The sequence below is a fragment of the Bubalus bubalis genome, chromosome 11 (genome assembly GCF_019923935.1).
Source record: "Bubalus bubalis isolate 160015118507 breed Murrah chromosome 11, NDDB_SH_1, whole genome shotgun sequence".
In the NCBI taxonomy this organism is placed as follows: domain Eukaryota; kingdom Metazoa; phylum Chordata; class Mammalia; order Artiodactyla; family Bovidae; genus Bubalus; species Bubalus bubalis.
In genome coordinates, this window is record NC_059167.1 from 18,312,446 (window position 1) to 18,328,507 (window position 16,062).

Below are 16,062 nucleotides of genomic sequence, written 5' to 3' on the forward strand. Positions count from 1 at the left end.
CTTTCCCTGTGGCTGGGGTTGTTACCCTGCAGAAAGCACGGATGAGCTTAACAAAGAGAGAAGAAACTGGATGTGGGGAGACTGAGTCCCAGCTCTACAGGTACCATGCAAAAATTTTTCTGAGTCTTGGTTTCTTCATCTGTAAAATGGAGATGACACCTGCCTCACAGTGGGACAGAAGAAAAACTACTACTAAGTAGTAATCTAGCTAGTAATTTACAGCTAAAATGTTCACTTTCATTCTTAAAGGAGACACTCAGTCTGATAATATTTTTGATATTTTATATGATTTATATACATATATAGCAAAATCACTTATTAACAAATTATACAAATTCAAGTATAACTGATTCAAGAAACTACCGAGCAGCAATTGTATACCAGGTATTATTCTTCCTTTCAGAACTAAAGCCTTGTCAGTTATGTGTTGTTAGGTATTAAAGGGCATGCTTTCTCCACCTGCTGTGGTGTCTGTAGAATCATTCTCTTCCCAAACAAGTGAAAAAGTATGGAATTTATAAAAATCTTGAAAAATTCTCAATGAGTTCACTTTAATATTGAAGGGGGAAAATGTAATTATAGAAAAGAAAAAACTACACATATACACTAATTGTGGCAGCTGTTCCCAGGGTAGATTAGCATAAAAGATCACAGCTTGGCTGGAATTGTCCCCTTTGCCCACCCAGGTGTTTATGGAAGAAAGTCTGGAGCTGCTGCCAAGCATCTACCTGGGCCCTGGCATGAGCCCTGGGCTCCCCTCCCCAGATGACAGGAGTGCCCACTATGGTGTGCAGGGAAGCCGGGCACAGGGGGAAGTAAGGAGGCTCAATGTAGTGCCCCGTGCCTGGGTAACAGATGACCTGGGGTTTTGCCTTCCCATGGACCTGCAAGCGTTTAGAGGCCTCGTTAGCATAGAATTCACTCTTCCAGTTGTGGTCATCCTGACCCACAAGAAACAGGAAGGGGCACTCAGCCCTTTCCACAGGAATGAAGCTCTTCTGGTCAGGTCCTTCCAAAGGGCTGTTCAGGACTTCCACAATGTCTACAAAGCCATCTTTGGTCATCTTGATTCGATTTTGGTTGAAACCCACAGGCGGCATAATCTCACCTTTGTAGTGTAAGTTTCCACCTACATAGGCCACAGAGCCATTGATTATGACGGCTGCAGAGATGCCCTTCAGGAAGGAAGCCATGGAGAGGCAGAGCTCGCCTCCTTTTGAAATCCCAAGCAGCCCAACTCCTGGACCCTTCACCTGAGAAAAGGTCAAAGGGAGAAGGAGAATGAGTCCATGAACAGTGCAGTGTGGCCAGTAGTGCCTGGACTTGAGAGTCAGGGGAACTGAGCCTGAATCTGGGCTCTCCCAGTTATCAAGGTCTGCAGCCTTAGGATACTGGCCTATCTTTCCTCTGTACTTGCTTTCCACAATTTCTCCATCACCAATCCTGGTGTCTTTAACAACCAAGTGGATGATAACTGAATACTTTGGCCTCATAGTCCCTTGACCTCCAAACCTCCAGTGATCTTTTTCTCTCTCCCACCGAAGATACATACTCTCATTGTCATAACCTAAACTGAGTCATCAGTAAGTATATCATCTCCAAGATCTCAGCTTCAAGCATTCTACTCTCTAATCACCCTCCTATTTACCTCCAGTTTAGCCATTCTAGTAGTGCCCACTGCTATCTCTTTGAGACCCTGACCACCATTTCTTCACCATCAGTACCTCTCTCATGTTCTCACTTCCCACCTCATCCAGCTTAGATTTCAAGCTTCATCATTATTTTTACTCTCCTGCAAACACTGTTAACTACTTTAATTGGTCATACTTGCTTGAAAAAGTTCTAACCTCAGTTAAATGCACTTATAATTCACATCCTCAGGGCCTGCATTTGTGCAAATGAACACTGCTACAGAAAAAAAACACCACTTGTGGTAACACAACTTATGTTCATGTCATGACCACAAATTTCAAATAAACATCCATGCTGCCCCTTAGTCCTGCCATGCATCACTGATGTTTGCTTTGCTTCTCTTAAAGACCGTTTCACCTTGTCTCCTACCTTTGTAAGCCCCTTTAACCCTTATTCCCCCTCACTTTCATCCCATCCTACTTTATGGAGAAAATAGAAGCTATCAGGTAGGAACTTGTCCTCATTTCCCCTTCCAAGTGTGCTTAATTCCACATGAAGCAAGCTCACTGCTTCCCTCCTGTTTCCTAAGTAGCTTGGGATCTCATCTACTCTCATCCTCAGTGACTTTGCTCCTGCAATGACTTCCTCTCTTTCCTTTGTAACTTTCTTCTCTACTGGCTCATCCCCATCAGTGTACCTCTTACATTTTAACTCTAGGTAAATTTTAGCTCTAGTACCTCTTGCATTTTAACAGTCCCTTGACCTCAAATCCACTCTGACCTAGTTTCTACTCCCTTCACAGCAAAACTTGTGGGAATCTTTGTAGTTATTTTATTTCTTCATTCACTACTCAGTCCCCTCCAGGGTAATTTGCCCTATTCCATAAGCACTACTCTTGTCAATCACCAAACACTTCTGTTATAAATGGCCTTTTGATTAGCCTTCGAACAGCAGTCTTTTTTTTTTTTTTTTTGTCATGGTTTCTACAAGAGCGCCCTTAACTGATTTCAACTATTCATTTCTCATAAAAACACTGGAAATGAGATATTATTGTCATCTCAGTTTTTGAGAGGAAGAAACAGGCCCCAAGGTCATAAAGCTAGTTAAGTGGCAAAATTAAATCTCAAATTTAACTTTTCTCTATCAAACATATTGTGCTGGTTCCACTACACCCCGCCACCTTTTCTAAGAGCTCCAGTGGTTCTATTCATCTTGAACATGGATTGAATTATAAAATAAGCAAGGTTCATCTTCTATTCCTCTGATATCCTAAACCTCTATTTCCTACTAGCCAGGTTCTTTGCCACCAGGTACCTCTTTAAAACTGAATACTGTGTTCTCAGATGGGCACATTAAGGAGAGGTTTGTTAAACACAAATATTTAAACTGAAGACAGTGATTTCCTTCCCCTTTTCCTCAACTTCCTGGGTCAAACCCAGGGTTCTCAATGTGTTTGGGCTTGTAATGAAATACTACAAAATACTGGAATATAAAATTCCATAATTTCAACCAGGACAACTTTACCAGCAGGAAATCTAGCAGTAATATCTAACTGCATGGAAACTGTCTGGGAAAAGTGACTATGAAAGGTAGTGTGGGTTGGGGGCAGGGAATGGTTGTCAAGAATTTGGTCAAGTTCTGTGAAAACCAAGAGCCTTTCAGAGAAGGAGAACTGATATGTAGAACATGAAACTAGAGAAGTTCCAACCTGAGGGTGATTAAGCAGGTAGTTCACAGCTTCTTCAAAGTACTCCAGGTGGAGGTTCTCCAGGCCCTTGGGGAGGTCTTCATAGTTATAATAAGCCAGCGCCATCACAGCAAAACCCTTCCCAGCCAGCAGACTAGCTCGATATTCCAGAAGGCCACCTCCAGCTCCCAAAATGTCCACAATCCCAGGAAAGGGCCCGGGTTCTTGAAAAGAAACAAAACACAAAACTAAACGATACTTGAAACTCTTTTCAGTGGTGGCAAAAGGCATTTTTGCCTATTTGGAGATGTCAGAGTTTTCTGTTGACAATCAGAAATGCTAAACAACTCAGGTCTTCAAAGGTCCAGACTGTGGCACAGAATGTGGCTAAACCCACATTCCTCTCTATACCCAGTGCCTCAAAGCCGCACAGAGTTTTTCAAAGAGCATGTACTATTTTTGTGAGTAACAATCAGTTACAGGACTTCCCTGGTGGTATAGTGGATAAGAATCCGCCTGCCAGTGCCAATGCTGGTTCCATCCCTGGTCCGGGAAGATCTCACAGGCCGCAGAGCAGCTAAGCCCCTGTGCCACAGCTACTAAGCCTGCCCCCTAGGGCCCGAGTGCTGCAACTACCGAAGTCTTCCTACCCTAAAGCCTGCATGCCGCTACAACTACTAAGCCCGAGTGCTACAACTACTGAAGCCCAAGACCCTCGAGCTCGTGCTCCACAAGAGAAGCCTCCAGAAGGAGAAGTCCGAGCACCTCAACGAAGGGTAGCCCCCGCTCAACGCAACTAGAGAAAGCAAAAAACCAGCAGGGAAGACCCAGTACAACCAATAAAACAAAAACAAAAAGAATTAAAAAATAAGTTACAGATGGGACTTCCCTGGTGGTGCAGTGGCGAAGAATCTGCCTTGCATGCAGGGGACAGGGTTCCATCATGGGTCGAGGAACTATGATCACACATGCTGAGGAGCAAGTAAGCCCCTGCACCACAACTACTGAGCCCATGTGCTGCAAGTACTGAGCCCAAGAGCCACAACTAGAGAGTCCACGCACCTTAAGGAAAGATCCCAAATGATGCAATGAAGATCCCATGTGCTGCAACTAAGATCCAATGTAGTGAAATAAATAAATATTTTTAAAAACTAGTTACAGACAATGGAAACAGCAAAATCACTGCCCTCTCCTGCACCCCCTCCAAAACTGACAATGCCAAATGCTAGTGAGGATGTGGAACAACTGGATGCTTTACACATTGCTGGTAGTGTGAAAATTAGTAAAGGGGAACCTCACAATGGATCTGGAGGACAGAAGGGGAGCTCTTAGCAGTACCACTCCACATCAATTTTAGGAAGGATTGTCGATTACAAATCACAACAGAAGAATCATTAACAGGAAAGAATCATCAGTCACAGGTCCCAACAAAAAAAAAGATGTACATTGCATCCCTTCCAAGAAACAGACTATCCCAAGAACTCAGCCAGTGAGAAACCACTATCGTCCTAAACTGTCACTTTTTGCCAATGGACTTCCATTCAAAACAACTCCTCCCACCTTCCTCCTTTTTCTCTATTAAATAACTTTCCTCTTCTTGGCTTGTTGGGTTTGCCTATGGTTTTTGTCCTGTCTTGCTTATCTCAAATTGTAATTCTCTGTTATTTCCAAATTAACCCATTTTTTACTAGCCAAGTAACTACCTTTTATTTTTAAGGGCAACAGTGGGGATGCACATTGATACAATCACTTTGGGGGAAAACTGAGCAATTTCTTATAGAGTTAAACATACTTTATAAAGTCAAACATAACTTAGGTTATAACCCAGCAATCTCACTTCCAGGTATTTGCCCAGGAAAAATGAAAATTTGTGGTCACACAAAAACTTAGATGCGTGTTTGCAGTGACTCCAAAGTCTTGGAACTCAAATATCCTCCAAAAGGCAAATGAAATAACAAACTGGCACATCTATTTAATGGGAAACTTCTAAGACACAAGAAGAGGGAGCTACCAACATATGGAGCAAGAAGAATGAATCTCAAATGTGTTATGCTGGGCCCGAAAAACTACCTACTGTGTATGATTCTAGTTATTTCACCTTTTCACTATTTACATAAAAAATTTGTAAATAATTACAAATTTTAAGGAATAATTATAAGGCAAGTACTTTATTTTTTTATATATATAATATTATTTATTGACTAGGCTGGGCCTTTGCTTCTGCTCCAACTTTTCTCTAGTTGCCGCGAGCCAGGGCTCCTCTCTGGCTGTGGTGCGAGGGCCTCTCATTTCAGCGCCTTCTCTTGTTGCTGAGCACGAGTCTATAGTGTGTGGGCTTCAGTAGTAGTGGCGCCAGGGCTCAGTAGTTGTAGTTCCCAGTCTCTACAGCACAGGCTCAATAGTTGTGGTGCACAGGCGCAGTTGCTCTGCAGCATGTGGGATCCTCCCAAACTAGGGGTCAAACCCATGTCTCCTGCACTGGCAGGCAGATTCTTGAACCTTAAACTTTTCTTCCTAATGTTTTTCAGTTTTACAACTTTGCTTCTAACTTTCACAGTCCATTAAGATTTAAGAAAGAGTAGATGAATAGCTGTGTTTCTTTTTTAGCAGTATATGCGAGTTCCTTTTCTTCCACATATTGGTCAAACACTGGTAATGTTAGACCTCTAAATTTTGAGAATGTTTAATGTAGTGTGTAGTCTTATTTTGCATTTCCTTCATTCCTAATGAGGATAAGTTTTTTGTTTTTGTTTTTTTTTTTTTTACTTTTTCATTGGCCAGCTGCTTTTTATGAAATGGTAAAATTAACTGATAGTTCAGAAGATCTCCAGTGGATAGCAAGAGACCCTCCTTCATGCTGTTTTTGTTGTTTTGTTGTTAGCCGTGTCTGGCTCTTTGTGACCCCATGGACTGTAGCCCGCCAGGCTCCTCTGTCCATGGGGATTCTCCAGGCAAGATGACTGCCATGCCCTCCTCCAGGGGATCTTCCCAACCCAGGAATCAAACCCGCGTCCCTCAGGCTCCTGCACTGGCAGGCAGGCTCTTTACCACTAGCGCCACCTGGGAAACCCACCGTATCCCGGAGTTTGCTCAACTTCATATCCATTTAGTGGGTGACGCTATCTAACCATCCCATCCTCTGCTGCCTCCTTCTTTTGCCTTCAATCCTTCCCAGCTGGTCTTTTCCAATGAGTTGGTTCTTTGCATCCTTCACGCTAATTTTTTTAAATCTTAATATACCATGGAAGTTAGAAGCAACGTTCCAAAATTGAGAAATTTTAGAAAGAAAATGTTAAAAACTGGAAACTACCTATAGTTGTTGTTTTCTCCCATTACAACTGTCTTCCCTTTCCTTGAGATGTCATTGCCCTGACCTTTGTTTTGGAGCGAATCACCTTCCCAGCCAGCCTTACGGTCCAGTCCTGTCTCGGGTCCGATCCTGTTTCAGGCCCCACGGACCTTCCGAATGTTGTGAGCTACCTACCTATTACCTTCCTCCCTCACAAAGATAGATTAACAAGGAAGCTGGAGGCTCACCTGGCGGCAGGAAGAGCGTGGCGCGCACCCGGCCCGCGCGCACCGGCTCGCGCCGCACTCCGGGCGCCAGGAAGTCACGCTCGTGCACCGCCCGGTCCAGGAGCCTTCCGACCCGGGGTTCGTGGTTGTCGAGCACCTCCAGCTCCACGGCGAAGGGCGTCTGCACGTCCCGCTTCACCAGGCGCAGCAAAGGCTTCTCGGGCTCCATAGCCCAGAAGAGCCCCATGGGCTCGAGCCCCGTGAAGCTGCCGCCCAGCGCGGGCGCGCGCTCCAGGTCCAGCAGACCGGCCGCGTCGGCGCAGTAGCGCGCGTGGGCCCTGAAGAGCGCGCCCTTCTCGTCGCGCAGGGACGCGCGTAGCGTGACCGGCTGCCCCGGCGCCAGGCCGCGCACAGCGATGCGCACGGGCTCGTCCCAGCGGCAGCGGCCGGCCGGCTCCAGCGTCACTGTCGTCACCAACCGAACAGTGGTCCAAGAGACTGGGTTACCAGTTCTCAGCTTTAGAGATCCTGCCAACTGCACCCAGGGCGTCGGGCCCCATCGGCAGAATCCAAAGTGCCTCAGGAGAGCCTGAGAGGAGGCCACCATTTTGCGCCTTCTTCAGATTTGGGATCAACTGAAGACGGCTGTGAAGAAAGTTAGAAACAGGTTAGAGATTGGAGAAGGCAATGGCACCCCACTCCAGGACTCTTGCCTGGAAAATCCCATGGATGGAGGAGCCTGGTAGGCTGCAGTCCATGGGGTCGCTAAGAGTCGGACACGACTGAGCGACTTCCCTTTCACTTTTCCCTTTCATGCATTGGAGAAGGAAATGGCAACCCACTTCAGTGTTCTTGCCTGGAGAATCCCAGAGACGGTGGAGCCTGTTGGGCTGCCGGTCTATGGGGTCGCACAGAGTCGGACACGACTGAAGCGACTTAGCAGCAGCAGTAGCAGAGATTCTCTAGCGGAAGCCTGCTTATTGGCAGGCTAAGCGCCCAATGCGGCGGAGCGGCTGCTATGTCGTTTGGAGGGCCTCGGAGTTGTGCCAATCAGTGGCCTGCATTTGAAAGCAAGAGCGAAAACAGACTCACAGGAACTTTATGACGCGAAAGAATTCCCTAGCTCTGCGTCTCAGGAGCTGTTTGGCTTGGGCTGCGTGGGCTGTACGAGTGTTGCCCTTGCGGGCACCTGGCACTTAAATCAGACATGAATGAGCGACTGAACAACAACAATCTATGGTGCAACATAGACTGAACAACAAAAACACTATGGTGTTTTGCTTGTATATTATTTGTGTATATACTTATTTTTCCACACCATTCCACAACTAACGGCCTGGCGTCTTACTAGCTGTGTGATCTTACTTTCATTCCTTCAGTTCAGTTCAGTCGCTCAGTCATGTCCGACTCTTTGCGACCCCATGGACCGCAGCAGGCCAGGCCTCCCTGTCCATCACCAACTCCCGGACTACTCAAACTCATGTCCATTGAGTCGGTGATGCCATCCAACCATCTCATCCTCTGTCGCCCCCTTCTCCTGCCCTCAATCTTTCCCAGTATCAGGGTCTTTTATGAGTGTAAAAATAGCCCAATGAGGTGATAGTTCTTATTTTGTTTTCTTGAGTCTCATGTTGCTCCTTTTAGGGAAGCGTTATCTCCCTCTCACCCTGGACTTCTCACCTTTTCCCACTTTTTCTTAAGCTGTCGATTCCATCCAGTGGTGAATTTTTTAGGAAATTTAACTGCAGACCCCTTCTAAGTTCTCCTACTTGATTTTACATTCATGAATGTACATGCTTTCTATTAGAGAAAACTTGGAAGTTGTATAAGCTTCAAGGCCACAAAACCTGTTTGCCTCTGTTCCTAATAAAAGCCACCTCCATGAACTTCCCAGACGAGACTTTTTGCCTAGTTTCAAATATTCACAACTGCCTTTTGCTCTAATTACTTTTGTAATAGTTCTGTAGGATACTTCGCAGTATATTTTGTGTACAAGAGTCTCAGAAACAAGAAACTTATGAGCAAATTAAGTCCCCAGAGAAATGAACTGATTTGCTAAAGGTCACACAGCTAGAAAGTAGAAATTCTGAGATTTATACCTTTGCAATCCAATTCCATCTGAACCATCATTCTTTGCTTCTCACATGATGTTCTAGTTGAGAAGATGTGAGAAACAGAGACTCATATACTGTTGGTGGATGCATATACTGGTATGATCTTTTCAGAGCAACCTAATTAAAAATATTTAAACGATACATTCTCTGATTCACAGTTCCACCTGTGGACATTTCACACATTTATAAATGTAAATATTTGGCTATAACAATACTTACCATATCATTGTTTTAATAGAGGAAAAAGAAAATAACAATATAAATTTGGTTTAGTCAGTTTAATTGTGATGCAGTCATATAACAGAAGAGATGTAGCCATTAAAAATAATATAGCAGAATATGAGGAGAAAATTTTCATGACATTGAAAGCAGGTAGAGAACACTTTGTAGACATTATATATATTAAAACATTTTTTTAAAAAAAGACTAGTAGAAAACTACCCTAAACTGTTAGGCGTTGGGGTATTATGGGTAGTTTTTTTTAGTACTTATTTATATGGCTGAATTGGGTTTTAGTTGCAGCACATGGGATCTGGTTTCCTGACAAGGGATTGAATGCAGGCACCCTGCTTTGGGAGAGGAGAATCTTACCACTGGACCACCAGAGAAGTCCCATATGGGTAGTTTTAATTTTCTTCTTTGTGCAGAATTTCACACACGGCTTTTATAATTAAACAGGTTTTTTTTTTTTTTTCCACTGTGGTAATATACAAAGATAAAATTTACCATTTTAAAATGCACAGTTACCTGAGTATGTTCACATTGTTGTGCAGCCTTTAACACTATCTCCTTTTTCATCACCTAAACTGAAATTCTATACCTATTAACTCATTATTCCTCCTTCTCCACCACAGCCCCTGGAAATCACTATTCCACTTTCTGTAGCTATTATTTGACTAGTCTAAGCACCTCTTAGATAAGTGGAATCGTAAAGTATTTGTCCTTTTGTGTCTGACTTATTTCACTTTACATGATGTCTTCCAGGTTCGTCCATATATGTAGCATATTTCTGTATTTTATTCCTTTTGAAGGCTGAATAATATTCTATTATATATGTATACCACATTTTGGTTATCCATCCATCCACTGATGGATGTTTGGGTTGCTTCCACCTTTCAGCTGTTGTGAATATACTATGAACATGGGTGTGCAAACGTCTGTATGAGCCTCTGCTTTCAATTTTGGGGTATATACTCAAGAGGTGGAATTGCTGGATCACATAGTTATTTTAATTTTTTGAGAAAACTTGACCAGGGTTTTAATACTTAATTTTAAAAATTCTTTCAGTCGTTTCATCTCAGGGAACACATCCATTCACTCTTTTGTGAGGGTCCCAGTGTCTGAGCACAAATTGAGTTGTGGCACTAAAGTCAGTGCTCAGGTTGGTCAGCAAGAGATGGTGATCACTTGAATAGCACTGCCCCAGGTCAACTGGGCAGAACTTGATGGCCAAAAATTTTCTTTACTCTAAGGACAAATTCTTTTCACAAGGGGAATCCTGAAGACCAGTATTCTGTAGGCCTGGAATTTTATTATTAAAAATATAGGACTTGAAGAATCTCCTTGTAAAAACAGTGTTATTGGCTGATAACCCAGCCAGAATTTGGGAAGCAGAGGAGATGGAACTGAACTGTGTGAAGGAAGGAGATTAAACAGGAGCAGAATAGAAAGAGAATGGGAAAGGCCCCAAAGACACTCATTCTGCTTTACCATTTGTTTCATCAGGCTGCTGGTCTGAAGCATGCCAGAGCTGGGTGTTCACGTGTTCCCCTGCTTTGTCTCTTTCTCAGTAGGACTTTTGAACCGATGTGGAGGGGAAAATATTGAGCTGCATAGACCTAGACATTATTTTTATTTCTTTCTTTTTTTTTTTAGACATTATTTTTCAAAGGAGGACCGAGAAATCCATTTTGCCACTGATCAGTAAGTACAGTATAATTTCCCAAAGCTCAATTTACAAGGAAAGAAATTTAATAAATAGCTGAAGATACTCCTGGTTGAACCTGTAGGTTCTGTGTGTAGACTTGTGGAATCCTAAAGAGGTGGTTGCCTAGTAACCAATATAAGCAGCTTTGGAATCTAAAACTAAGTCAGGTTTAAGATGGCAAAACCTTGTTTCCTGTTGAAGATTGTGTGTGGGAAGCCACTTTGAAGGTAATTTCAAAATACTGCTGCTGCTTCATCAGTATGAGAAAGGAGCTTAGTAGCATCAGATAAATTATGAGAAGCAGTCAGAAGTAGTTGAAAAGATTTTGGATTAGGTGTCAAAGTGTCAGTTTTGCTAGGTACTAACTAGTACTGTGATCTTAGTTACATGTCTTCTCTCTGGACCTCAGTTTTGGCACCTATTAATAAAATAGTTGTGACAGATCGGCTCTGTGCCAGAGTTTCCACAATAATCTTATGAGACAACCCTCTTGGTTTAGTCGTTAGGACTTGGCACTTTCACTGCCATGGCTGGGGTTCAGTCCCTGGTTGGGGAACTAAGATCCTGTAAGCCATGCAGCACAGCCAAAAAAAAAAAAAAGAAATTAAAGGGGGGGAAATGTAAGGAACTTTCTGTTAAGAAAGAGGCAGCAGAGAGAGGGTATTTGAAATAAGCCTGGTTAAGTGTTCCCTGATCCCAGTCTTCTCACTAACTAAGCTTCTTTCATAAATCCCATTGATACCTCCTGGAGCTATAGTTTCTCTAAATTTAATGTGTATAAAAACCTCTGAGATCTTGTTAAAATGCAGATTTCTAGGCTTCACTTGCAGCCTCCTGAGTCAATATTCTAGAGTGTGGGACACAGGAGTCTGCATTTTAATGAACTCCTCAGGTGATCTTGATGCAGAAAGTCTTTTAGCCATATCTAACAAGCACTGTCCCAGAAGCTGAGTGTCCCCTCTTGGGCCCTACCTCAGAACTTCAGAATCTGGAGGTGGAAATGAGAGTGTACTACTTTTTTAAAACTCTCAGAAGATATGGTGCTACAGCTTATAGCATTTCCTTCTGTGGCAGTTTCTACTGCTTTAGTAACAGAGGTAAAAAACAAGATACTCCTTTTGTTGCTGTTTAGTTGCTCAGTCATATCCAACTCTTTGTGACCCCATGGACTATCGTCTGCCCAGCTCTTCTTGTCCATGGAATTCTCCAGGCAAGAATAATGGAGTGGGTTGCCATTTCCTTCTGCAGGGGACCTTCCAGATCCCGGATTAAACACGTGTCTCCAGCATCAGCAGTGAGCCACTAGGGAAGCTCAATTATTCCTTTTAGCGTGCATTAATTAGCCTACTTCAACTATTTCTGCAGAATAAAGGCAATAGACCAGGGGGTGAGGGTACAGGACTGAAAAGATGAAAAGAAGAGTGGAACTAAATTTGGAACCTCTCAGTTAGCACCCATTTTGAGTCTGGATTCTTCTATCAGGTTTTAACTGGAGGCATAAACCTTCTAGCCCCACTCCCGCCTATCCAGTCAGCTTCCTAGAAGTGCAAGAGATGATGATGGTGGTTGCTGTTTACCAGATTACAGGGCCTTGGTCTGCAGTCATGCCAGGTTTGAGTAATTGTATGATGCCATTTATTCAGTTTTTTATGCTGTCCGTGCACAAAAGCACCTGGGACCTGCCACTCTGCTTTTGCTTCTTAAGGTCTATTTGTTGGGAGGGGACCCTGCCTCCGTGTTGGTCCAGGTAACATTTAAGTTTGGATAATATGGAGCTTCCAAACTCCGTTTGTAGGTCTTTTTTTCCCCTCTCTCTTCCTAAACGTTTCCTTAGTGCCCAGTGCATCTAACTGTGGGGTCCCAGAGACTTGCCTTCTAAAGGATAGTACTCTATGTTCTAAATCAATAATAACAGTTTCTCTCAGTTATGTAATACACATGTTCCCCTAATTTTTACCTTCATATCAACACTAAATTAGAACAGGTGTCGGACTCTATTTTCAGATTGGTAAACTCAGGCAAACCTTAGAAGATGAGATAGTTGGATGGCATCCCTGACTCAACGGACATGAGTTTGAGCAAGCTCTGGGAGATGGTAAAGGACAGGGAGACCTGGCGTGCTGCAGTCCATGGGGTCCCAAAAAGGAGGACATGACTGAGCGACTGAACAAGGCAAACCACGGTTATTAAATCATTTGCCACGAGTAACATGGCAAACCTCTTTTGACCAAATCTTAGAACATTTTGTCCTGTCCCAATTCCTTTACAAAGACATGTCCACATGTATTTCCTTCTTTTTCAACAAGCCATCATCTTAGATGATGGTAACTATTCCTTGAGAATTTATAATAACTGATAATGATAATATCGTGTTCTTTCTGGGATGATAACATTGTGAGCAAAGATTGTATATGTCACAGGCTAAAGGGCTTATATCTGGGGACACCCCAAATCATTCCATATTGGTGAACCTTGGGGCAAAACCAGTCCTCATTCGGTTTTGCAAGTGTTTGGGCTCAAAATGCCCCCTGACTTAGAAGCAAGATACTAACACATTGATAGGTTAAGAATGATGAGATGTTCTATTAGGCAGTACAAAAGGCAGGAGTGCACTAATACTGTTTCCACTTAAGCAGTTCATTTTCCACCAGGCAGAACAGACACTGTGCAAAGAAAAATACCGCCTTGTGAACACGCTTTAGCCTTGCCCTAATTTTTTTTTAATCTGACTTTAAAAAATACTCAGTGCCCTGTGGCCATGTGGCCTTTGTGATTGTGAAGAGATGAAACAACTAAATGTAATCTTATGCTCAAACACTCGTGGAGGGACATCATATTAATCATGTGTGACTTAGTTTAAGTTAGGTTATTAATTCTGGCCTAGTGCCAACTATGACAACTTTGACAGCATGCCAAAGCTAGCCCTTCACAAAAAGCAACTCACCAAAAGGTCAGATTTAATACAAAGACAGTGGGATAAATCAAGCCCTAAAAACAGCAGGTACTATTTCTGGGTGTTGTGAAGGGAAGAGAGAGGAGTCAGATCTAGGCTAAAGGGTACCCTGTGCACAGGGCAGGAAAGGCAGGAGTTGGCACTCAGCATGACAGGAAAATGATCTCACTTTCATGATTACATGTTGGGTGGGGAGGCCCTACCTGCCCCTGAAAATGGCAAGGTCAACATGGTGCCATGGTGGGGAGTGGAGTTGAGCATGGGCCAAAGCCAGTGTGGCAGAGTTAAGTGCTCTGAGGTTGGATCTGATGACTGTAAAGTCTGACTCTTCTATTTATGGCCAGTGTGATCTGAAGTAATTTACCAACCCCTCTGAGCCTCAGCTTCTTCCCACAAGCAATAAAGACCATAATATCAACCTGGTGTCAAGCTCTTAGCAATACTCTATAACTATCAATTATCGTTATTAGGCTAAGGAAGTGCTTCAGAAGGAACATTTCTTTAAAAAAAAAAAAAAGCACAAGCATCAGGCATTTGTCCTCTATAGAATTTTCCATGCTAGCTAGCTAAAACCCAGAAACAGCTTGCCCAATAGTCAAGAGCTAAGGTGATTTATCTCCTTGATAAAACATTCTGTGCCGGGGTCCAGCCCCAGCTGATCCAGGGTATTCGAAGGAGAGACGGCTAGGCGAGGGTCGGGGAACAACTGCTTAATTAAACGTTAATTAAGGATATAAAGAGTAATGGAATAAGGATAGCTCAGTAGGAAAATTCAGTGGAGAAAAGAGGCTGAGTAGCTTGGTTTACGCGGGGGACCAATAAAACTTCAAGACAAGAAGCTTGCACCACTTACGTAGGCCGCAGGCGTCCTTCCGTTCTCCCGAAGGAGAGGAGATGCTGAGGCCTCCCCGGTCGGATCTTAGAAGCCCAGGCATAATTAGTAAGCATGGTGGGTTCCGCGCTCCAGATGGAGACTCAACCAGAGTGAGAGAGAGAGAGAGAGACATGGGGAGACCAGTATTTCGAGAAACTGATCCCAATTCTTTATTTTCCATGGTCTACTTTTATACACTGAGGTGTTATGCAAAAGTCACGCGGGGTCAGCAGTCCTGACTTTTATCAAAGTCAGGTGCTTCATACAAATGTATACAGAGGTCTTAGGGGTGTTACATCATCTTCTGGCCGGGGGGCCTGCTGACAATTTATGACCCTCTCCTTGTGACAGCGGTCAGTCAACCAGGACACTTATTTCTCCAGGGGTGATTATTCTTAAAACAGACGCCACCCAAATAAAGTTACATTCCTATAGGGTGAGGGTGTAGTGGGTTTTAGTTAAGGAAAGAATTTACTTAGCCTAAGATCTAACGTGATTTATATCAAAGGTTAATACTTATTTCTTCTATATATTCATTAATGTGTATAAGGGCAGGGGATGTGGAGACTTAGCAGTAAACATTGGCTCAACAAATGAAAAACCCTTCACCAATACGATTTCTAATCAGCCCATTACACTTATACTAATAATTTTCTAACTTTTCTAAAGAACCTGTTTTTAGAAGGTTTAAAGCATCTCGTGCCTCTCACAGTTGGGAGGCTGTGAGCAATCACATGTGGCCGGACAAGCCTGTCCAGGCAGGCTAGAGGATTTCCAAAGGAGTTTGTAGGTTAAACACTGTCACACCTAGGAATTATTAACTGGAGCTGTAAGCTAACTCTTTTTTCAGAGAGAGGTAGTGGGAGACAGCCCCCCGTAAAGTCAGAGGTGTAGGTGAAAGCACAAAGCAGAAAGTAGGCAGACTCTGGTTTTGGGGGTAGATGCTCGAGAATTTCCAGGGGGACTCCTGAGGCTCGATCCCGCCTTTGCGTATGCCGAGCCTCCTTCCTCATGACCTTTGTCATGGGCGGAGTGCCTCACGCTGGCTCCAGGCAGTGATAGAATTCCAGTTGAGCTATTACAGATCCTCACTCAATATGCAATATGCCGGCTCCCGGCAATTCTGCAGCTGTAAAACATTTTAACAGTGAAGACAGTGTAGCAATATGGAAAAGTACTGGGTAATACTGAAAGAGCAGACTGGGGATACTGTCCTTATGGTGCTGTTAAGGAGTCAAATACTTAATGGCACAAGGTGTCACAGGGCAAAAGTTAAAATAACTGAAATGGACTAGGAGAGGTTTGTAAATTTGTGTGACATAGAGGCCTGGATAGGTCAACAAAGAATTACAGAGTAGG

The 16,062-nt window shown here is 43.5% G+C and overlaps 2 protein-coding genes across 2 annotated transcripts in view; one reads left to right on the forward strand and one right to left on the reverse strand.

The window, feature by feature from the left end:
• Positions 1-268: 268 nt before the first annotated feature.
• On the reverse strand, positions 269-7,442 carry LOC102408471 (acyl-coenzyme A thioesterase 1). The gene is made up of 3 exons (XM_025295242.2): positions 6,857-7,442; positions 3,341-3,543; positions 269-1,253 (listed from the first exon to the last, which is right to left on the reverse strand). Exons 1-3 carry the CDS (start codon positions 7,440-7,442, stop codon positions 636-638), a joined length of 1,407 nt encoding a protein of 468 aa, XP_025151027.1. The 3' UTR covers positions 269-635.
• Positions 7,365-16,062, forward strand: part of HEATR4 (HEAT repeat containing 4) — a 49,554-nt gene continuing 40,856 nt past the window's right edge. Inside the window, exons 1-2 of the mRNA XM_025295239.3 lie at positions 7,365-7,502; positions 10,825-10,872. The gene's annotated coding sequence lies outside the window, so the exon portion shown is untranslated. The remainder of the gene's footprint in view (positions 7,503-10,824; positions 10,873-16,062) is intronic.